This window comes from Elephas maximus, chromosome 19 (genome assembly GCF_024166365.1).
Source record: "Elephas maximus indicus isolate mEleMax1 chromosome 19, mEleMax1 primary haplotype, whole genome shotgun sequence".
Classification (NCBI taxonomy): Eukaryota; Metazoa; Chordata; class Mammalia; order Proboscidea; family Elephantidae; genus Elephas; species Elephas maximus.
This window is the reverse complement of record NC_064837.1, coordinates 31,672,343-31,695,594: the sequence shown is the minus strand read 5'-3', so window position 1 is coordinate 31,695,594 and position 23,252 is coordinate 31,672,343. Positions and strand designations below refer to the sequence as shown.

Genomic DNA, 23,252 nt, shown 5'->3' with positions numbered 1-23,252 from the left:
AATCATGACATTGTGGTACTGGCATAAGGCTAGGTATATCGACCAATGTAATAGAATTGAGTTCAGAAATAAACCCTTATATTTATGGTCAATTGATTTTTGACGAGGGTGCCAAGATAAGTGAAAGGGAGAAGGAACAGTCTTCTTAGCAAATGGCGCAACTGGATATTGTTGTTGTTGTTAGGTACCGTTGACTCGGTTCCGACTCATAGCCACGCCATGTGCAACAGAATGAGACACTGCCTGGTACTGTGCCAGCCTCATAATCACTGATATGTTTAAGCCCATTGTTGCAGCTATTGTCTCAATTCATCTCTTCGAGGGTCTTCTTTTTTTTTTTTTTTTGCTGACCCTCTACCTTACCTGCATGGTGTCCTTCTCCAGGGACTGACCTCTCCTGATTACATGTGCAAAGTACCTGAGACAAAGTCTCACCATCTTCACTTCCAAGGAGCACTCTGCCTGTACTTCTTCCAAGACAGACTTCTTCATTCCTCTGGCAGTCCATGGTATATTGAACATTCTTCACTGATACCGTAATTCAAAGGCATCAATTCTTCTTTGGTCTTCCTTATTCATTGTTCAGCTTTCGCGTGCACGTGAGGCAATTAAAAATATCATGGCTGAGGTCAGGTGTTCCTTAGTCCTCAAAGTGACATCTTTTCTTTTCAACACTTGAAAGAGGTCTTTTGCAGCATATTTGCCCAATGCACCGTGTCGTTTGATTTCCGCTTCTGTGGGCGTTGATGGTGGAGCCAAGTAAAATGAAATCCTTGACAACTTCAATCTTTTTTTGCTTATTAGTCCAGTTGTGAGGATTTTTGTTTTCCTTCTGTTGAGGTATAATCCATACTGAACGCTGTGGTCTTTGATCTTCATCAGTAAGTACTTAAAGTCCTCTTACTTTCAGCAAACAAGGTTGTGTCGTCTGCATATTGCAGGTTAATGAGTCTTCCCCCAATCCTGATGCAGCGTTCTTCCTATCCAGCTTCTGGGGTTTTTTGCTCAGCATACAGATTGAGTAAGTATGGTGAAATGATACCAACCTGACACACACCTTTCCTGATTTTAAAACATGCAGTATCCCATTGTTTTGTTTGAACAACTGCCTCTTGGTCTGTGTACAGGTTTTGCATGAGCACAATTAAGTGTTCTAGAATTCCCATTCTTTGCAGTGTTATCCATAATTTGTTATGATCCACATAGTTGAATACCTGGATATTACTAAATTAAATTATTTTGTGGCAAAAGAATAAAGTTGAATCCTTACCTGACTTCATATACAAAATTAACTCAAAATGGATCATAGACCTAAATGTAACACCTAAAACTATTAAAACTTTTAGAAGAAGACATAGGAGTAAATCTTCATGACCTTGGGCTAGGAAATTGTTTCTTAGATTTGATACCAAAAGCACAAACAACAAAAGAAAACAATTTTACTTCATTGAAATTAAAAAACTTTTGTGCTGTAGATGATATCCTAAAAAAGGTAAACAGAAAGATACAGCTGTTGGTCTCTACCCATCTGGAACAAAAGAGAAAGAAGAAAACCAAAGGCTCAAAGAAGAAACTACTTTACAGGAGTGGTAGACCACAGATATTGGAGGAAAGGCAGAGTACATAGGTATAAAACTCATTGCCGTCTAGTCAGTTCGAACTTTGAGCACATAGCGACCCTATAGGACAGAGTAGGATTTCCAAGGAGTGGCTGGTGGATTCAAACTGCTTACCTTTTGGTTGCCAGCCGTAGCTCTTAACCGCTGCACCGTCAGGGTTCCATAGAGGTATAATAGGTATAAAAAAAAATAGGTATAGTTGCAAGTAAATATGGTTTTGGGAGCATGTGGAGGTTCTCATCTGCATGTTTGTTTGCTTATTATATGAATTAAGAGACTGAGAGGAGGGAAGAGATGTGGTATGAACGGGAGGTTTGAGAAAATAGGTGAAGGTATGGAAAGCTACCTGAGAGAGTAGAAGAATGAATGGGGTAGGAAAATGTCATAGAATTGTCAGATAGCACAGAAGACTCAAATAAGGTTAGAGGTAATGAATTTAAAGTGAGTAAGACGGGTTAACGTGGCCTCGTCTGTTTCTCTAGCTGTATTTAGCCACATGGGTGCAGGTACTGAAATTTAGCATGATTTTGGATTTTGTGAATGAAGTACAGGTACATAATCCCTTACCTGCAATTCTGAAATAAAAAAAGTTCTGAAAACGTAGTGTTTTGTATGTTTGTTTTGGTAAGTTGGGCAGACTATTGTGGCAATACCTGAATTGAATGGTCGTAAAGCTATTTATAGGCTTTATTTACACTGTACATAAGGTCACCTTGAGTTGGAGCTAACTCAACAGCATCTAACAGCAATGAAGTGGGAATATTTATGTGCAGATATTATTGCATTTGATTTTAGAGCATTTATGATATATGCACTGTATTGACTTTTTAAAATCCTAAAACGTCTAAATTCCAAAACACATTAATCCCCAAGGGATTGTGGACCTGTATAACAAAAGGACAGTGCACAAGAGAGTTGAGGATATGTAGCAGGGGTGATTATTCTGATGGACTATGGAATCAACTGCACCTGTGTAAGGGTGGCAGTGAACACATGAGGAGAGGATAAGGGATGCTGGAAAGGTGACAGGATCAGTGGATTATTTATCTATCCTGGTGGGGAAGAACTATTAGCATCTGGATGCTAGATGATAATGCTGGAAAGATAGGGAGAGGTTTGTTTCGGCTGGACTTCTGATCCTTAAAGGACATAATTTCAAATGCAAGCTAGTAAGTAGTATTAATAAAATCTTCTCTGTTTCTGAATGCCACCACTTGTCTGTCAGTCTGTTGCACTGTGGTAGCTTGCATGTTGCTGTGATACTGGAAGCTTTGCTACCAGTACTTCAAACACCAGCAGGGTCACCCTTGGTGGACAGGTTTCAGTGAAGCATCTAGACTAAGACAGATTAGGAAGAAGGACCGGGCAGTCTACTTCAGAAAAAATGGCTCGTGAAAACTTTATGAATAGCAGCGGAACATTATCTGATATAGTGCTTGAAGATGAGCCCCTCAGGTTGGAAGGTACTCAAAATACAACTGGGGAAGAGCTACCTCCTCAAAGTAGAGTAGACCTTAATGACATGGATGGAGTCAAGCCTTTGGGACTTTATTTGCTGATGCAGCATGACTCACAATGAGAAGAAACAGCTGCAAATGTGAATTAATAATCAGAATGTAGAATGTATGAAATATGAATCTAAGAAAACTGGAAGTTGTCAGAAATGAGATGGAATGCATAAAGATATGTAACCTAGGCATTAGTGAGCTGAAATGGATTGGTATTGGCCATTTTGAATCAGATAATCGTATGGTCTACTATGCCAGGAATGACAAATGGAAGAGGAGTGGCATTGTATTCATCGTCAAAAAGAACATATCAAGATCTATCCTGAAGACAGTGCTGTCAGGGATAGGGAAATATCCATACGCATATAAGGAAGACCAGTTAATATGACAATTATTCAAATTTACACCAACCATGAAGGCCAAAAATGAAGAAACTGAAAATTTTTAACAACTTCTGCAGTCTGAAGTAAACCAGCAATGCAGTTGAGAAGTATTAATGATTATTGGTGATTGGAATGTGAAGTTGGAAACAAAAAAGAATTGGTGTTGGAAAATATGGCCTGGGTGATAGAAATAATGCCAGAAATTGCATGATAGAATTTTGCAAGACCAGTGACTTCTCCATTGCAAATGCCTTTTTTCAACGACATAAGCAGTGACTGTATGCGTGGACCTCGCCAGATGGAATACATAGGAATCAAATCGACTGCATCAGTGGAAAGAGATGATGGAGAAGCTCTATATCATCAGTCAGAGTAAGGTCAGGGGCCGACTTCAGAACAGACCATTAGTTGCTCATATGCAAGTTCAAGTTGAAGTTGAAGAAAATTAGAACAAGTCCAGGAGAGCCAAAGTACGACCTTGAGTATATCCCACCTGAATTTAGAGACCGTCTCAAGAATAGATTCAATGCATTAAATGCTAATGATCGAAGACCAGATGTGTTCTAAAAGGACATCATACATGAAGAAAGCAAGAAGTCATTAAAAAGACAGGAAAGAAAGAAAAGATCAAAATGGATGTCAGAAGAGACTCCGAAAGTTGCTCTTGAATGTTGAGTAGCTAAAACAAATTAAGAAATGATGAAGTAAAAGAGCTGAACAGAAGATTTCAAAGAGCAGCTTGAGAAGACAAAGTATTGTAATGAAATGTGCAAAGGCCTGGAGGTAGAAAATCAAAAGGGAAGAACACGGCTGATATTTCTCAAACTGAAGAGAAAATTCAAGCCTCAAGTTGCAATATTGAAGAATTCTACAGGAAAAATATTAAACAATGCAGGAAGCATCAAAAGAAGGTAGAAGGAATACATAGAGTCACTGTACCAAAAAGAATTGTCAACATTCAGTCATTTCAGGAGGTAGCATATGATCAGGAATCAATGCTACTGAAGGAAAAGGTTCAAGCTGCACTGAAGGCATTGGTCAAAAACAAGGCTCTGGGAATTGACAGGATACCAACTGAAATGTTTCAACAAACAGATACAGTGCTGGAGGTGCTCACTTGTCTATGTCAGGAAATTTAGAAGACAGCTACCTGGGCAACCTACTGGAAAAGATCCATATTTGTGCCCATTCCAAAGAAAGTGATCCAACAGAATGCAGAAATTATCTGATAATATCATTAATATCACACACACAAGTAAAATTTTGCTGAAGATCATTCAAAAGCAGCTGCAGCAGTACATGACAAGGAACTACCAGAAATTCAAGCCAGATTCAGAAGAGGACATGGAACCAGGGATATCATTGCTGATGTCAGATGGATCCTGGCTGAAAGCAGAGAATACCAGAAGGATGTTTACCTATGTTTTATTGGCTGTGCAAGGCATTCGGCTGTGTGGATCATAACAAATTAGGGATAACATTGCAAAGAATAGGAATTCCAGAACACTTAATCGTGCTCATGCAGAACCTGTACTTAAACCAACAGACAGTCATTTGTTCAAACAGAACAAGGGAATACTGTGTGGTTTAAAGTCAAGAAAGGTGTGGGTCAGGGTTGTATCCTTTCACCATTCTTACTCAACCTGTATGCTGAGCAAATAATCTGAGAAGCTGGGCTATATGAAGAAGAACGCTGCATGAGGATTGGAGGAAGACTCATTAACCTGTGATATGCAGATGACACAACCTTGCTTGCTCAAAGTGAAGAGCACTTACTGATGAAGATCGAAGACCACAGTCTTCAGTATGGATTACACCTCAACATAAAGAAAAAAATCCTCACAACTGGACCAATGAGCAACATCATGATAAACAGAGAAAAGATTGAAGTTGTCAAGGATTTCATTTTACTTGGATCCAGAAGCAACACCCATGGAAGCAACAGTCAGGAAATCAAAGGACACATTGCATTGGGCAAATATGCTGCAAAAGACCTCTTTCAAATGTTGAAAAGATGTCACTTTGAGGACTAAGGTGTGCCCGACCTAAGCCATGTTATTTTCAATCAACTCATATGCATGCGAAGGCTGGAAAATGATTAAGGAAGATCAAAGAAGAATTGATGCCTTCGAATTATGGTATTGGCGAAGAACATTGAATTATATCTTGGACTACCAGAAGAATGAACAAATGTGTCTTGGAAGAAGTACAACCAGAATGCTCATTCTTGCCAGAAGCAAGGATGGCAAGACTTCGTCTCACATACGTTGGACATGTTATCAGGAGGGACAGGTCCCTGAAGAGGGACATCATGCTTGGTAAAGTAGAGGGTCAATGAAAACGAGAAGACCCTCAAAGAGATGGATTGACACAGTGGCTGCAACAATGGGCTCAAGGGTAATAATTGTGAGGATGATGCAGGACCTACAGTGTTTTGTTCTGTAGTACATAGGGTCACTATGAATTGGAACCGACTCTATTGCACCTAACGGCAACATAACAAACAGTTCTGAATGAATTCCTCTTCACTCTTTCAACACAAATGATGTATTATATGGTGCCATTAAAAGAAACATTGCCAAAGAATGCCCAGGAATAGGGATTGAGCTGGTGTCCCGAGGATATATAACCCCTCTCCCCACCTGTATTATCAGTAGATTTAAAAAAAAGATATACATCAGGATGTATATCTGGTGACGTAGGTGCAGAATATTTGAAATAGGGACTCTTGGAAAATCTAAATAGTGCCCTCCATACATTGTTATGGAGGTATTGGTTATTGGTATAATTTAGAAAGAGTAGCGTAACCAGCCACTTAGTCCATGTAAAATCTTTTTATTTACAGGAAAAAAGAAAGGAAAGCAAACTGACAAATAGAAGTTCTTTAGCATTTGCATTGCTTAATTCTTATTCTGTCTTCACACATCAGAACTTAATTCTGATAGTGATTTACTTACACTTCTAGTTAATAATTAGACATTGGGAGACAGTATATATCATGCCTGTTGGAATGTATGAGGTCTGATGAGAAAGTTTTCTGTTTTGACTAATAAATTTTAACCCAAATAGCCAATCCTAGTGAAATATTATGCCCTTTGAAATGGTTTAGGACTTGTGCTGAGAAAACAGTGTTACTTTATTCAGTGAATGGATTTATCATTCCTTCCAAATCACAGGCTTTAGCTGTAGCTCTGGAGTGGAGGCATGATGCAAGGCTGAATCAGAAAGTGGAAAAACTAATCAAATCCTTAAAGACCAAAAGCAGTGAGGCAGAGTTAGGCTGACTTTTTCAGTGGTAGCCTCTAGCTATACATTCGCGTATCCTATACCATAGGTGGATTATTTTTAACTTCAGTTCTAAGATGTTCTTGGATTTTATTCACACGTTCTGATTTTCCTCCATTCTTCCCTGTATTATTCTTCCTGTAAATATTGTACTTGCCCTTGCAAAAGCTGGATGCTTTTCATCCTTGGTCACAAGACCTGGAAGACTGCTTGGTACTCTTTCATTTTAGAAATATTATTGAATAATCACTGTGTGCAAGGCAGTGTGCCGAGTTCTGTGGGGGGTGAGAATTTGAGGCACTATCCTCAAGAAGCTTACAGCCAAGCAGAGGAGGTAACAAATATAAACAACTACAGTGCTTGATTGTGATATACTAAAGAATTTAGAAGAAGGGGAAAGGAATAACAGGTGGAATTGGCGAAGGCTTCAGGGAGGAGGAGATTGCATTTGATCTGGGCCTTCAAAGAAGGATAGATAGGATCTTAGATATACTGAGGTGAGAGGGGAGGCATTCTAAGTGGAAGGAATTGTGTGATCAGAGAATAGTGGGGAAGTTGCAGGTCGTGGAAAGGGAACCGCAGTTAGTTGGTCAAATAGGGTAAAAGATTCCTGTCTAACCTTGGGGTTGTCACCTGATCCCATATAGATAGTTCTTAAACGAGCATAATGCTCAAGGCAAACATTTTTTACTAGTTAAGTTAAACAATTGTTTGGTTTTAAGAAGACTTCAGGAAATATTTTGGCTTAAGGTTTAAAGATTATGTCAGGGCAGTAGTTTCAAGGGTTCATCTAGCCCCCTTGGCTCCAGAAAGTCTTAGTTCATAAGAGTTTGAAATTCTGTTCTGCATTTTCCCCTTTTTGATTAGGATTCTTCTATAGAATCTTAGATCAAAATGTTCAGTAATGGTAGCCAGGCACCATTCGGTTCTTCTGATCTCATGGTAAAGGAAGCAGTTGTTTGTGGAGGCAGTTAGCCACACATTCCACATCCTCCTCCTATTCCTGACTCTCCTCCTTCTTCTGTTGCTCCAGGCAAGTAGAGACCAATTTTCATGCCTTGGATGGTAAGATCCCAGGCACTACACAGGGAACTAGGATGTAGAACAGAACCAGTAAACACATTATTAGGCCAGTTAACTAGGATGTCCCATGAAACCATGACCCTAAGCCTTCAAACCAAGGAACCAAACCCATGAGGTTTTTGGTTGTACATGAGCAGCCTCAGCATCTACTCTTTTTTTTTCCTTTTGTCATTGTTATAAATATATCTGTCACACAGCTTCTGCCAGTTCAACTTTTTACAGGTGTGCAACTTATTGACAACAATTAGAATAATCGGCTGTGCAACCGTAGCCTTAATTAATGCGATTTTTCCATTGCTGTTATCCACCTGGAAACCCTGGTGGCATAGTGGTTCAGTGTTATGGCTGCTAACCAAAGGATCGGCAGTTCGAATCCGCCAGGAGCTCCTTGGAAACTCTATGAGGCAGTTCTACTCTGTCCTATAGGGTCGCTGTGAGTCGGAACTGACTCAACGGCACTGGGTTTGGTTTTGGTTTTGGTTTTGGTTATCCACCCTTTCCCTCCTGCCCCCTGGTAATCAGTAATAAACTTTGGTCTTTGTACATTTGCCTTATCTTCTTGTATAAGTGAGGTCATATAATATTTGTCCTTTTATGGCTGACTTATTTTACTCAGCATAATATCTTCAGATGCCGTCCATATTGTAGCATGTATCAAGACTTCATTTCTTCTACTGGCTGAGTAGTATTCCACCGTATGTATGTATCACATTTTGTTTACCCATTCATCTGTTGATGGGCATTTGGGTTGTTTCCACCTTTTAGCTATTGTGAATAATGCTGTAATGAACACTGGTGTACAGGTCTCTGTTTGAGTTTCTGTTTTTAAGGCTTTTGTGTATATACCTAGAAGTGGAATTGCTGGGTCATGTGGTAGTTTTTGAACCCTGGTGGCACAGTGGTTAAGAGCTCGACTGCTTATCAAAAGGTTGGCAGTTCAAATCCACCAGCCACTCCTTGGAAACCCTATAGGGCAATTCTGTTCTGTCCTATAGGGTTGCTATGGGCCAGGATTGACTCAACGGCAACAGGTTTGGTTTAGTTTTTTAATGGTAGTTCTATTTTTAGTTTTTTGAGAATCCACCATACTGTTTTCCACAACAGCTGAACCATTTTGCATTCCCACCAGCATCCCACATCCTCACCAGCATTTGTTATTTTCTGTTTTTTATCTGAGCCATTGTAGTGGGAGCGAAATGGTATCTCATTGTAGTTTTGCATCTCTCTGATGGCTAATGATGCTGAGCATCTTTTCATGTGTTTGGTGGCCATTTGAATGTCCTCTTTGGTAAAATATCTATTTAAGTCCTTTGCCCGTTCTATGATTGGGTTGCCTTTCTGGGGTTAAGTTGTCAAAGTTTTATATATGTTATGGCTATTAGATTCCTGTTGGATATATGGTTTCTGAGGATATGCTCCCAGTCAGTAGCTTATCTTTTTACTTTTTTGGTAGCCTTTTGATGAACAAAAGTTTTTAATTTTATGAGGTCCCATTTATTTATTTTGTCTTTTGCTGTTTATGTGTTTGTTGTTTATTAGATAATCCCTTGTTAAAAGCTAAACCCAACAGCATTGTTCCTGCATTTTCTTCTAAGGATTTTATGGTTTTAATTTGCACGTTTAGGTTCTTAGTCCATTTTGAATTTGTTTTTGTGTGTGGTGTGAGGCATGGATCCTGTTTGATTTTTCTGCATGTGAAAATCCACTTTTCTCAACACCGTTTATTGAAGAGACACTTCTTTCTCACACGAAATGGACTTAGCACCCTTGTCAAAAATCAGTTGATCATAGATGTGGGCATTTATTTCTGGACTTCCAGTTTTATTCCCTTGGTCTGTTATTATACCACTGCCAGGCTGTTTTGATTATTGTTGCTGTATAATATATTTTAAAATCAGGAAGTGTGAGTTCTCCTACTTTGTCTTCTCTTTCAACATTGGTTTAGTTATTCAGGGCCTCCAAATTCTTTATTACACAAAGGAGTTGAATTTTTTTGCCCCAAATAGGGTTTTGGAATTATATATGAGTATTAATATCTGATGGTAATATTTTTATTTATTGAGCGCCTACATTTGCTAAATGCATTGCTTTTACTGAAGATCTGGTGGCTCCGTGGTTAAGAGCTCAGCTGCTAACCAAAAGGTCGGCAGTTCGCATCCACTAGCTGCTCTTTGGAAACCGAATGGGGCAATTCTACTCTCTCCTGTAGGGTCGCTATGAGTCAGAATTGACTCGACGGCAGTAGGTTTGTCTGTTTTTTTTTTTTTGGTTGCTTTTATTATCTCTTTAATGCCTGAAAGCAACTCTGTGAGGCACAATTATTACTACTTTATAGATGAGGAAACTGAGTCACAGATAGGTTAAGTAACTTGTCCCAAATTGCATAGCTAGTAAGCACCAAAACTGGGATTCATGTTAAGGAAGCATGTTCTAGGCAGTGCATGTGCAAAAAAGGGCTCTGTGGTAGGAGTGTGCATGGAGTATTGCAGGTGCTGAATTGAAGGCTGGTGGAACTGGAGCACAGAGGTGGAAGGTTAGGCTGGAGAGGGAGATAAAGGCCAGACTGTATTGGACCTTTAGACCACAATAGGAATTTTATCCTCTGACATATTTACATTTTGAAAATCCTACTCTAGCTATAATGCCACTTTTCTACATGGCGGAGTGACAAGAATAAATGTGAGGAAATCCTTATACTAATTCAGGTGAGACTATGTCTGTTTTATTCTTCATTGTTTTCCCAGAATGCTCAATAAGTATTTATGGAATCAATGAAGATGATAATAACTTGTACTGGGGTATACTCAGCCTGTACTAAGGTCCCTGGGTGGTACAAATGGTTTGCACCTTCTATCCTAAAGTTTGGTGGTTTGAACCCACACAGTGGCACCACAGAAGAAAGGCCTGGAGATCTGCTTCTGTAAAGATTACTGTCAAGGAAACCCTATGGAGCAATTCTACTCTGTAGCACTTGGGGTCGCCATGAGTGGGAATTGGGTTGGTTTTCTATTTTTGGTAGGGTAGAGGTAGTGAAGATAGGGAAAAATGGACAGAATCATGAATTAGCAGATCACATAGATAAGACTTGGTGACGGATTAGGTATTGAGTGTAAGGAAAAAGGAATTTCAAGGAAAACTCTTAGGTTATTGAAGCCTTGAAATAGAATGAAACTCTTGGGGAAAGCATATTGAGTGAAAAGAGAAGAAAGCTTGGAACTGAGTCTTGATGAATGTTAGCATTTAATGGCTGGGAAGAGGAGGATAAGCTGACAGGTGGTCAGGTTGGTTGAGAAGTGAGAGGGCAAAGTGGGAAGGGAGACAGAGAAAAAATGGTCACCTGTGGGAAATGGGTCATTTTATACTATAGAAACTTCTGGTAATTTCTGCCCAACTATTTGAAATTGGAGAATATGTGGGTTTATCTTTTATATACTTTAAATATAATAGATGAAAATAGCAAGTGACTCCTTTGGGGCATAATATGAAAGACCAGGGAGCTGAGAATAGATAAAGTTGGTAAAGCAGGAGGCAGAGAGTACATAGATACATTTTACTGAGAATTCTTGTAGGATAGAGAAGAGAAGCTGAAAGAGGAGTAAACCCAAGCCTGTGTGTCTGCTTTTGTGAGGGAGGGTCTAGATCACATGTAAGAGGAGTTGGTTGCATTTGTTTCAGCACACTATGTATTCAGGAGGGAGTTTGAGGAATCCTAACTCAGCTAAGGCCAAGTAAGTTAGATAGAGGGTTGCCCCAAGTCTTTTCCAGCTCAAACATCTGTGACTGTGAACCATGTTAGAGTCTGAGAGGTGGGAATCAGTAACTCTGGCTCACAAATTTTAAAGCCGGGGAGTATGTGGCCATAAAACCAAATGCTTGAAAAATTTCTTGGCTTTTCAACAAGGGTACCAAGATTCTTCAAGGGAAGAAAAACGATTTTTTCAGCAAACGGTACAGTTCAGTACCCACATGCAGAAGAATAAAGTTGGATCCTTACCACACATCATATACAAAATTAACTCAAAATGGATCATAGACCTAAATATAAGAGCTAAAACTAAAACTTCTGGAAGAAAACATAGGAGTAACTTTCATGACCTTGGGCTAGGAAATAGTTTCCTAGATCCACTAAAAGCCCAAGCAACAAAAGAAAAAAAATTAGACTTCATTGAAAGTAAAAACTTTTGTGCTGTAAACGATAGCATCAAAAAAGTGACCAGGCAAATCCACAGAATGGGAGAGAATACAGAACTGGTATCCAGAATATATAAGTCTTACGTCTGAATAATAAAAAGATAAATAACTGGGCAAAGAATCTGAATAGACATTTCTCTAAAGAAGATATGCAAGTGGCCAGTACGCCCATGCTTAGCATCATTAGCCATCAAGGGAATACAAATCAAAACCACAATGACCAAAAGAGAACTGGGGTGGCTATGTTAATATCACACAAAACAGACTTTAAATAAAAAGTTATAAGAGACAAAAAAGGGAATTTATAATAATTAAAAAGCTTATTCATCAAGGAAATACAGCAATTATATATGCGCCTACCCACAGAGCCTCAAAATATCTGAACCAAACACTGACGGAATTGAAGGAAAAATAGACAGTTCTATAGTAATAGTTGAAGACTTCAATACATTACTTTCAATAATGGCTAGAACATCTAGAGAGAAGATAAATAAGGAAATAGAGGACTTGAACTATACTATAAACCAACCAGACTTAATAGGTATTTAGAAAGCACTCATTCAACAGTAGCAGAATATATTCTTCTCCAGGGCCCATGGATTATTCTCCAGGAGAGGCTATATGTTAAGTCACAAAACAAGTGTCAATCAATTTAAAAAGATTGAAATCATACAAAGTGTCTTCTCTGACCACAATGGAATGAAATTAGCAATCAGTAATAGAAGACAAACTGGAAAATTTACAAATATGTGGAAATTTAACAGAACACTGTTAACCAATAGGTCAAAGAAGAAATCATAAGGGAAATTAGAAAATACTTAGAAATGAAAGCACAACATACAAAAACTGTGGGATGCAGTGAAGGCAGTGCTCATAGGGAAATTTATAACTGTAGAAGCCTACATTAAAGAATAAGAAAGATCTGAAATCTATAAACTAACTTTACACCTTGAGAAGCTAGAAAAAGAAGAGCAAACTAAGCCCAAAGCTACCAGAAGTAAGGAAATAATAAAGATGGAGTATTATTCAGCCACAAAGAAGAAGTTTTTGTACATACTGTGACAGGGATGAACCTTGAAAACCTTTTGATACGTGAGGTAGGTTAGACACAAAAGGACAAATATGCTTTAATTTCAGTTACATGAAATATGTAGAATAAGCAAATGCATACAAATGCAAGTTTATTAGGGTTACCAGAGGCTAGGAGGAGAGGGGAGTGGGTAGTTATTACTTAAGGGTTGGTGAATTTTGTTTGGCGTGTTGAAACTCTTTTAGAAAGGTAGTGGTGATGGTTGCACAACATGGTGAGTATAATTAATGTCACTGAATTGTGCACTTAAAAATGCTTAAGTGGCAAATTAAAAAACAACACAATAAGGTACTACTTCACACCCAGTAGGATGGCTGTAATAACAAAAGCAGATGATAACAAGTGTTGATGAGGATGTGGAGAAATTGGAACCCTCATACATGGCTGGTGAGAATGTAAAGGGGTACAGATGCTTTCGAAAACAGTCTGGAAGTTCCTCAAAACTTTAAGCATAGAGCTAACCATTTAAAACCAGTTGCCATGTAGTCAAGTCCAACTCAGTATGACCTCATGTGTTCCAGAGTAGAACTGCACTCTACAGGATTTTCAATGCCTGTGATCTTTTGGAAATAGATCTCTAGGTGGATTTGAACCGCCAACTTTTTGCTTAGTAGCTGAGCACTAAACCATTTGCACCACCCATGTACTCCAGAGTTGCAGTATATCCTGGTGGTTCCACGCCTAGCACATGTCCAAACAGAAACCTGTACGTGAATGTTCACAGAAGCATTATTCATAATAGCCACAAGGTGAGATCAACACAGATGTCCCTCAACTGAAGATTAGATAAGCAAGATGTGGTGTATCTATACAATGGATTAATACTTGGCCAAAAAAGGGAAAGAAATACTGATATATGCTGCAACATGGATGAACCTTGAAAACATTATGCTAAGTGAAAGCAGCCAGTCACAAAAGACCGTGTATTGTATGATTTCATTTATTTAAAAGTCCAGAATGGGGAAAACTATAGAGACAGAGAGACTAGTGGTTGCTTAGGGCTGGAGGAGATAGGTGTCATTGCTTGATTGTGTCACCTAAAAATACACGTCAACTTGGCTAGGTCCTGATCCCAGTATTTTGTGCTTGTCCTCCAGTTTGTGATCTGGTTATCCTCCATTTTGTGATGTGCTGTAAATCGTATCCTGTATCCCTATGGTTACGGTCCCATTTGGGAGAGAGCTGTCCGTTATGTTAATGAGTCTGGATTAGGTCATGTTACTGAGGATTAGGGTGGTATGCAAAACCCTTACTTAGGTCACAGCCTTGATCTGATGGAAGGGGAGTTTCTCCGGGATGTGGCTTTTACCTTACAAGAGATAAAAGGAGAGGGAAGCCAGCAGAGAGAGCAGAATCTCACTACCACCAAGAAATAAGAACCGGGAGCGGAATGCATTCGTTGGACCTGGGGTACCTGTGCTGAGAACCTCCTAGACCCAGGGGAAGTTTGATGCCAGGACACATGGAGACCTCCAAGGAACCCCTGACCCACGGTTGTTGGAAGGAGATAAGGATCTTCCCCCAGAGCCAACAGAGAAGGCCTTCCTCTAGAGCCAGTGCCCTGATTTTGGACTTCTAGCCTAAACTGTGAGAGAATAAATTTCTGTTTGCTAAAAGCACCCAGGTAACGGGAGGATGGGAATAACAGCTAATGGGTGTGGGTTTCTTTTAGGTAGGATGAAAATATTCTAAAATTAGATGTGGCAATGGTTGCACAACCCTAAATTATTCTAAATGACATTGAATTATATACTTTGAATGGATGAATTGTATGGGATGTGAATTGTATCTTAGTAAAGTTGTTAATAATTACTTGGCATTTTCTGTAGCAAATCAAAATAAATATTATTGGTATTATTTCGGGTGTGTTGCCTTTGTTTAATTTTAAGGAACATAAAAATTTTCCCTAAATAGGTTTACTCAGTGTATGTATTTGATCTTCCTGCCTTTTTTTCCCTGTAGGAATTGTGAGGTTTCTCTCAATTTTCAGAGTAGGAAGATTTTTCAGAAACTACTATACTCTTTCCTCTGGACATTGCTAGATAAATATTGACAAGTTCTTCTTTTTGTGTTCTCCATTACCTTAGAGATGTTAAAATACTGTGATGCTGAGAAGTCCTGTAGGCCGAAAATTCCAATATTTTTGGTTTTTTTCCTGGTTACTTGCATATTTTAAAATAATGTTTATACTGCTGTTTATCAGTTTCAGTCATTATTGACTTCCCATTATTGTAGTTAGGCCCTGACTCCTCCCTGCCCCTCCCCTTCTCCACTTTAGTTTGCCATTCTCTCAGTGTACTCATATTGTAGTTTTGTCAAAACAAATCAGTGCCTACATTATTATGACTGAGAAAGTGGTGTTCACAAGTAATGTACTGCGTAATGTACTTACAAGTGTGTATTTCCTAGAGTTAATAATGCCTATTTTAAAAAAGATTTGCTTAGTTTTTTTTTTATCTGCTTATTGCTGTTTCTCCCCATATGCTCCAAATGCCTTGAACATATAAAGTAACCTATCATCTGTCCCTGCCCCACCTCTTCTTTTCCTGGAGTCCTCACTCTCTGAGCTCTCTGGACTCCTGTACCTTCCTGGAATGCTTGCTCTCTCTGCCTACACTTTCTGTAGTCTTGTCATTTGCCTTTGCTTCTTTCCTGTATTAAACCTCTGTTTTCTAAGATCTCATGTCTTTTTCTTTCTTGGTGTATGCTTTCATTTCAGTGAAGCACAGCTTCTAATAGCTTTCTTTGAAAGAATATGTGAAAAGTAAATTGTTGAGTTTTTGCATGTGTGAAAATGTCTTTATATAACTCCCATACTTAATGGATAATTTGGCTGTGTACCAATAATTTGGCACTGCCGTTGAAGTTGGAAGTGATTTTCCTCAGAATTTTGAAGGCATTGCTCCGCTGTCCTCTGGTACGTGCTGTTGCTATTGAGATGTCCAATGCCGTTTTGGTTTCTGTTCCATAATATGTGGGTGACTATATAATTTATTGTCAAAACTGGGGTACTTGAGCTGCTCACCTGACAGAATACTGGGACAACAGGCACAAATCAGGACACTCTTGGGTAAACTGGGGCACATGGTCACCCTCTGTATGTGACCAAGTTTTCCTCTCTGAAAATATTTAGGATCTTCTCTTTACCTCTGATGTTTTATATTTCATCATGATGTGACTTGGCAAAGGTCCTTTCTCATTGATTGCACTAGATCTTTGTAGACTCATTCCTATCCTTCAGTTTTGGGAAATTTTCATTATTTCTTTAATAATTTTCTCTCACTAAGGTGCATCAATTGGTCCCAACCCACCTGGAGCAAAGGAGAATGAAGAACACCAAAGACACAAGGAAAATATTAGCCTGGGAAACAAAAAGGGCCACATAAACCAGAGAGTCCATTAGCCTGAGTCCAGAAGAACTAGATGGTGCCCAGCTACCACCAATGACCCCCCTGACAGGGAACACAGCAGAAGCACTGATGGAGCAGGAAAAAAGTGGGGGTGCAGAACTCAAATTCTAGTAAAAAGACCAGATTTAATGGTCTGACTGAGATTGGAGGAACCCCGCAAGACAGGGCCCCCAGACTCCGTTAGCCCAGAGCTAAAACCATTCCCGAAGCCAACTCTTCAGACAGAGATTAGACTGGACTATAAGACATAAAATGATACTTGTGAAGAATGTGCTTCTTAGTTCAAGGAGATACGTGAGACTAAATGGGCACCTCTTGTCTGGAGATGAGATGAGAAGGCAGAAGGGGACATGGGAATGGACATGGGAACTCCGGGGTGGAAAGGAGGAGTGTGCTGACATAGGGATAGCAACTAGGGTCACATAACAATGTGTGTATAAATTTTTGTATGAGAAACTAACTTGAGCTGTACATTTTCACTTAAAACACAATTAAAAATAAATATTAAAAAAATTTTTTTTCTCAGCCTGTGTTAGATGTTTGACTGTTTCACTTGTCCTCTAAATTTTTTTCTTCTCTTTCAAATAAGTGAGAAGATGTTCTCTTTTTTTCTTTAGCTTTATAGCTCAGATTTTTCTGCATTTATCTCCTAGTTTATTGAAATTTAAAAAATTTTTGTTTTGTGTTTAATTTCTTGTTTTGGTCTTTTCTCTGAGTTCTTCTGGAAGTGTATGTTTTCTCACCTTTCTGAGAATACCCATTATAAGTTCTTTTTTATTTTTAAGGCTTCTTTTGTTTTCTGCATTGTCTCTTTGAATCCCCCTTTTCTGTGTGTTTTGGTGTATGCTTGATGCTTTTTTATTAAGGGTAACAGATATATAGGAGGCATTAAAGAGTGCATTTGAAATCTCTGAACCTGGGTAGAATTTTTTGGCTGATGGGCTTCCTTGAAGTATAATTATACTGTGAACTAACTCTTGGTTGGAGTATCCCCAAATGTCAGAACCCAGAAGTGTTATTTTTGAGAACAGAAGGAATGACCATCCATTTTCTCCAGAAATGACTCCTCTGCTGGGTGCTAGCATTCTGTAAATAGGATGGAGAAGAGGGCAGAAGGTCGCAGAGATTAGCATAGAGCCTTTTCCTTGTACCTCATCCCAGCCTTCTTCTGTGCCAGATATCCCTGAGTCTAGAGCTTCTGTGGTTCAGTTTTTCTGGAGAATAAAATTTCTTTTCTCCTGGTGAGGGGGGAGTGGTAGAGGTGATGAGTCAGTTGGCTGTGTGGGATAAGGGAGAGGGCCCAGTGGTCCTGCCCCCACCCACTTCTCCCATCTCTCACAGTCCCTGCCACTCGAAGTGCCGATCCTCACAAGGGTCAGCATTTGGGCCACATTTTATCTGCCCTCACGCTTATTCTCTCCTTTTACTCCTCCATCTTCTTACCGTCTTTGAGAAATTTATGAAAATCTGGTCTCGTTAGCTCCCCCTTTCTCTTCTTTCTTGTGGCTTAGTAGATTTATTTTATTTCTCTGCTATCTTTAGAGGAGTTGAGAGGGGAGACGAGCTAAACTAATGTGTTCAATGTGCCATTTTTAACTGATTCTGAAATGCTTTTTTCCAGGCAAAGTATTACCAGTGCTGATTAGGAGCTGCTGAGTGGTGCGGTCAGTACTGTTCCTCGTGCGCACTATGGGTTAAATAGGCTTTGCTGGCTGACCTGGAAACCTAGCCACATCAAGGATGTCCCCTAGAACTAGAGAAACAGTCAAGCCTTTCTGAGTTGAGAACCGTTTGGAGGAATTAGAGTAGAACAAACCTGTTCCGTAGATCTCTCTCTTTTTTTAATTAGAAAAAAAGTATTTATTTCTGCTCCTTTCATACGTCTTGTTGTTCAGGAAACAGTCTTTTTTTTTTTTTTTTTTTTTAATTGTGCTTTAGGTGAAAATTTACAGCTTAAGTTAATTTCTCACACAAAAATTTATGCACATATTGTTATGTGACACTAGTTAGCAATCCCTGTAATGTAACATTACATTCCCCCTTTCCTGTGTCCATCCAACCAGCTCCTATCCTTTTCTGCCTTCTCATCCTCCCTCCGGACAGGGGACAGGAAACAGCCTTACACACATGTCTGAAATAATGTGTCACACACTCTGTTTAAAGGCAGAGTACTATAGGGAAAGCTGATCAGCTCTCCAGAGTTCCTTGCTTATAGAATTTTGCTTCCTGATTTAACATTAATGTTTGAAAATCAGAAATGCCATCTCCAATAAATGTTAAGCGACTGTAAAAAATAATCACTTTATTCAATATTTTAGTTGTAGAAATGGAGTATATTTTCTTTTAGAAATGGAAAACTAAGAAGAAAACACAACTTAACATCATTGGTACGTCACTCTAGGTTAGTAGGAAAAAAAATACTGTGATAAGCTTAAGGATTGGCACAGCCTTCATTAACAGGGGAAACCCTGGTGGCGTAGTGGTTAAGTGCTATGGCTGCTAACCAAGAGGTCAGCAGTTAGAATCCGCTAGGTACTCCTTGGAAACTCTGTGGTGCAGTTCTACTCTGTCCTGTAGGGTCGCTATGAGTTGGAATCGACTCAACGGCAGTGGGTTTTGGTTGGGTTTTCATTAACAGGAGCAAATCTGGTATCCACTGACTTCTTAAAGGGTACACTAACCCATCAGGTAGCCTGGCGGTTTCATTCTCATGAATATTCTGGCCATAAAAAAACTTAGTAGGACACAGAAGAATCTGATGAATGTATACAAGAAATCTATTGAGTTTTGGAATGTTTGGTGCATTAGATTGGTCCAGGATTATGAAAATTAAACCTCCCATTGTAAATAGGAAACTGGATGTGAGTCCTTCCCTAATACATTGTCCATTTACTCTGTGGAAACCTTGGTGGTGTAGTGGTTAAGTGCTATGGCTGTTAACCAAAGTGTTGGCAGTTCGAATCCACCAGGTGCTCTTTGGAAACTCTATGGGTCAGCTCTACTCTGTCCTATTGGGTCACTATGAGTCGGAATCGACTCAACGGCACTGGGTATTTACTCTGTAGGCCAAGAAAGTTACTGGCCTCTGATGCCCATGCCCATCATCAGTCATAGAGCCAACACTTGGAGGTTCTACAGTAACGTCCTAAATTCTTCCTCCAGTGATGAGGAATTAAGGCACTACCACCAGAGCATACACAACCATGGCCAATGGCATGTGTGCCCAGGCAACTTCTTCATTTTCAGGTTGGGGCATTCAAGCACTAAGAACAGGACTTGGTACAAAGTCTCCATGTTGGTGGCAACAGGGGCAGCACTTGGCCTCAAATCCCCTCCATAGATCTCTTCATTTTCTGAGTCACAGATGAAATTACATCTCCTCACTTATCGACTGTCACGTTATTGGACATTTTGCATTTACCACAATTATAAAAAAAATCTACTACCTATTTGGCACATTAATGACACACATCTGGCAGTAACAAACACCGAGGTGTGAGGCGAGGGTAATGCTGGCCGCGATGGCTAAAGCTATGTGTCAGCTTGGCTGGGCCATGATTCTCAGTGGTTTGGCAGTTATGTAATAACTTAACAGCTATGTAATGATGTAACTTGGCAGTGGTATAGTGATGTGGCTTGGCTGTTATATAATTATATAGTCATCCTCCATTTTTGTGATCTGATGTGGTCATCTTCCATTTCTGTATAACACTGATTTCACGTAACAGCCTGGTCTTTGGAACTTAACCATGTCAGTAAGTGAAGAAAGGATGTACTATAAAAGTTTTGTTATCATTGTCAAAATAAAAAATCCTGATAACTGTAACAGAAACTTGAATTTTCTGGAAAACTTTGTTCACAAAGTTAGGCTTATATAAAAATTGAACTCAGGCAGAATTAAATTTCCCAGCCAATATCCCTGAAGATTCATCTTTCAGCAGCTTTTTTTGAAAGCCGTGTTTCTAATTAAATTTAAACCCAGTGATAGTGATAGCTGTGGGGAACAGTGATAGCCACGGGAATAGTTTGCTTAATTTTATTTTTTGTTATTGTTGCTTTCTCATTCCTTCTTGAACACAACAGGATCTTCTAAACATTGGACCGAATAGACCATATCTAGCCAGATAGACCAATAAAACAATCTTCCTAATCATGAATGACTAAAAATAGCCACACAAAGCACCTGAGTAATGAAAATACAGCCCGGAATATGTAAAGTACACAGAGTGCCTGAAAGTAAATGCCGTGCCAGCTTGGTGTTTGAATTGCAGAGATCACTGCAAATGTAATAGTTCCACTGCATTTGTGTGGCTACAGTTCCCAGCCTTTGGGAAGAGCATATGAGCTCTCTTCCAAAGGATCGCCCCTGTTGTGCTGGGGCAGCCTTCCATGAGCACTTGCTCCCCAGTGGCTGTGATTGACCCAGTCTCAAGGGATCACAGACAATTAGGAAAACCAGGAATGGTTGTGGTAATCTCTAATGTGTCTGGAACAAGGTAAGGGTAATGAAATGCAGTCGTTCCATTATTTTTCTTTTTATTATTTTCTTTCTCTGTCTTTTTCTTTTTTTAAAAAAATTAGCCATCCCTCCCCCCAACTTTGCTTTTGACAGAATATTGACTAGGAACCAGAAGCCCATTTTTGCCTAGCCTTCAGGGCAGCTGCTTACAGAGTAGCAGTGTTACATAGGTTCACTGTGTCGTATGTCTGTGTAACACTGGATTTGGATCTTGTATTTAGCTGCCAGAAGTGACTGTGATGAAGTAGGAGAGATAAACTGATAGATTGGCTGCCGGGAAGATGTTGGGAATCAATCAGATAAACAGGGTAGAGAAATAGCTTGCTGTTTTCTAGTGATAATAAACCAGTGGCCTCTGGTCCCCGCATTTTTAAATGTAATTGTTGTGGTAATAATGTCCAAAAGAAGCAACTGAAAAACCGTCACGGGAGGTTTTTTAATTGTGATTCAGATATCCTTTTCTGTTTTGCAATAAAGAGTCATCTTACGGAAGTGAATATTTTAACAAATTTGTTTTACTACTTCCAGTGCCTACTTAGATAAACAAATGAGAGGTAGAAAGTGAACTACTTTCATAGGAATTTATTCCTCCTTCTCTATCCTCCCACAGGCTTCAGCTATTTAATGGGTGAAATATTTATATTGCTACCATGTCTTATTACAAAATAATTATTTATTTTTGTGAAGAAACAAACTTTAAAGTCAAACCCGTATTACTGACAAATGATGAGTGTCTTCCCTTGGGTTTCTCTCAGAAGATTTTTGGAATTTTAATCTCTGTTGCCATTTCTCTGCATATAGCCCTGGTATAGGAAAGATGATATCTAGTTTTATTATTGTAATTTAAAATTCTCCTCCTTTAATGTTTAACTTTTAAATCTATTGCCTTAAGATCCAGTGTGAATTCTTAAGTCCGTGTGAAGGGTGTAGATGTGGACATGGATTGCGTGTACCCAGGATTAAGAGGAGAGTAGGAGAGCAATTTAGAGTTCCCATGGAGTTAATTGTATAGGTTGAGGGACTGGTCCTCCGTATTGTATTTGCAGTATACATACATGACTTTCTTTAGGTTGCTTCCTACAATTTTTGTGGCTGTGAATATGTCGGTGTCATGTATGGTCAAATTCTTAATAGTAAGTGTGGTAGTGTACCAGGTAGAGAAAGCAAGAGGATGAAGCCTACACTTTTAATTAGATACAATAAAGGCTTTTGCCTCAGGAAGATCTTGCTGCCTGCTGGAGGTTATAGGTCAGAAGTTAACCATGCACTATTACCCTATTGGTGAGAAGCTGATGGGTTTTCCTTTTTGCCACACAGCCCTTCCAACCTGACCTTTTAAAGATTCTCCATTGATATTGATGGGGTGGACGAAACTAATCATAAAAACAATGAGGGGAACGTAGCACACTCATTGATCCATTAGAAATGAATCACAGTACAATAAGTCTTCCAAATGGACTTCTGTTCTCAGCTATTGCTATGCTACCTTTTTAAATATATATAAATATGAAAGGGTTAATGGGAATTCAGTCATGCTCTTACCACTGGGTTCTCCCTTATTGATTGTAGTTTTAGAGCTGTCACTATGCCATTCAGGATTCCTGCTGTGCCCTTTTAAAGTCAGTTGGTGCTAGGAGATGGTAAATAAACTAGTCACTTTCTTTTTTCCCCTAGCTCCTTCGAGAACTCATAGAACGGAAGACCAGCTCCTTGGATCCCAATGATCAGGTGGCCATGGGAAGGTAATTTAGATACGGCTTTCTGTTCATGCAAGCAGCCTATACAGGTAGTCCCCAAGTTCTGTTCTGATGACTCTGTCATAAGCCGGTTCTGACATAAGTTGAATACCTCTCTTTTTTTAGTTTTCATTATTATTACCTTTTATTATCAGTATCTTTATAAATCTGATCTTTATTGTCTGTGGAGGTTGGAAACATTGCATATAAACTTACAGATATATTTTAACATTGTGTGTATAACACAGTACCGACAATAAGATGTAAAAAAAAAAAAAACAGGTGGTCGGTCGAAGTACGGTTTGTCATAACTCAAATACGTCCCAAGTCAGGGACTACCTGTATAGGCTGTTTGCATGAATAATATGTGTAATATTTTCTCCTTTTGAATTCCCTTAATTCTGCCTCAAAGACAGTGATTGATCCTG

At 39.2% G+C, this 23,252-nt stretch overlaps 1 protein-coding gene and 1 pseudogene across 4 annotated transcripts in view; one reads left to right on the top strand and one right to left on the bottom strand.

Moving 5' to 3' along the window:
* Window positions 1–23,252, top strand: part of AATF (apoptosis antagonizing transcription factor) — a 115,692-nt gene that overhangs the window by 54,443 nt on the left and 37,997 nt on the right. For all 4 annotated transcript variants that reach the window (XR_007513992.1, XR_007513991.1, XM_049859455.1 and 1 more), the window contains one exon: window positions 22,763–22,830. Coding sequence is in view for 2 of the 4 variants with exons in the window: in XM_049859455.1 (XP_049715412.1) it covers window positions 22,763–22,830 (68 nt within the window). In the remaining 2 variants the exon portion in view is untranslated. The remainder of the gene's footprint in view (window positions 1–22,762; window positions 22,831–23,252) is intronic.
* Window positions 18,958–20,130, bottom strand: LOC126062219 (oligosaccharyltransferase complex subunit OSTC-like; annotated as a pseudogene).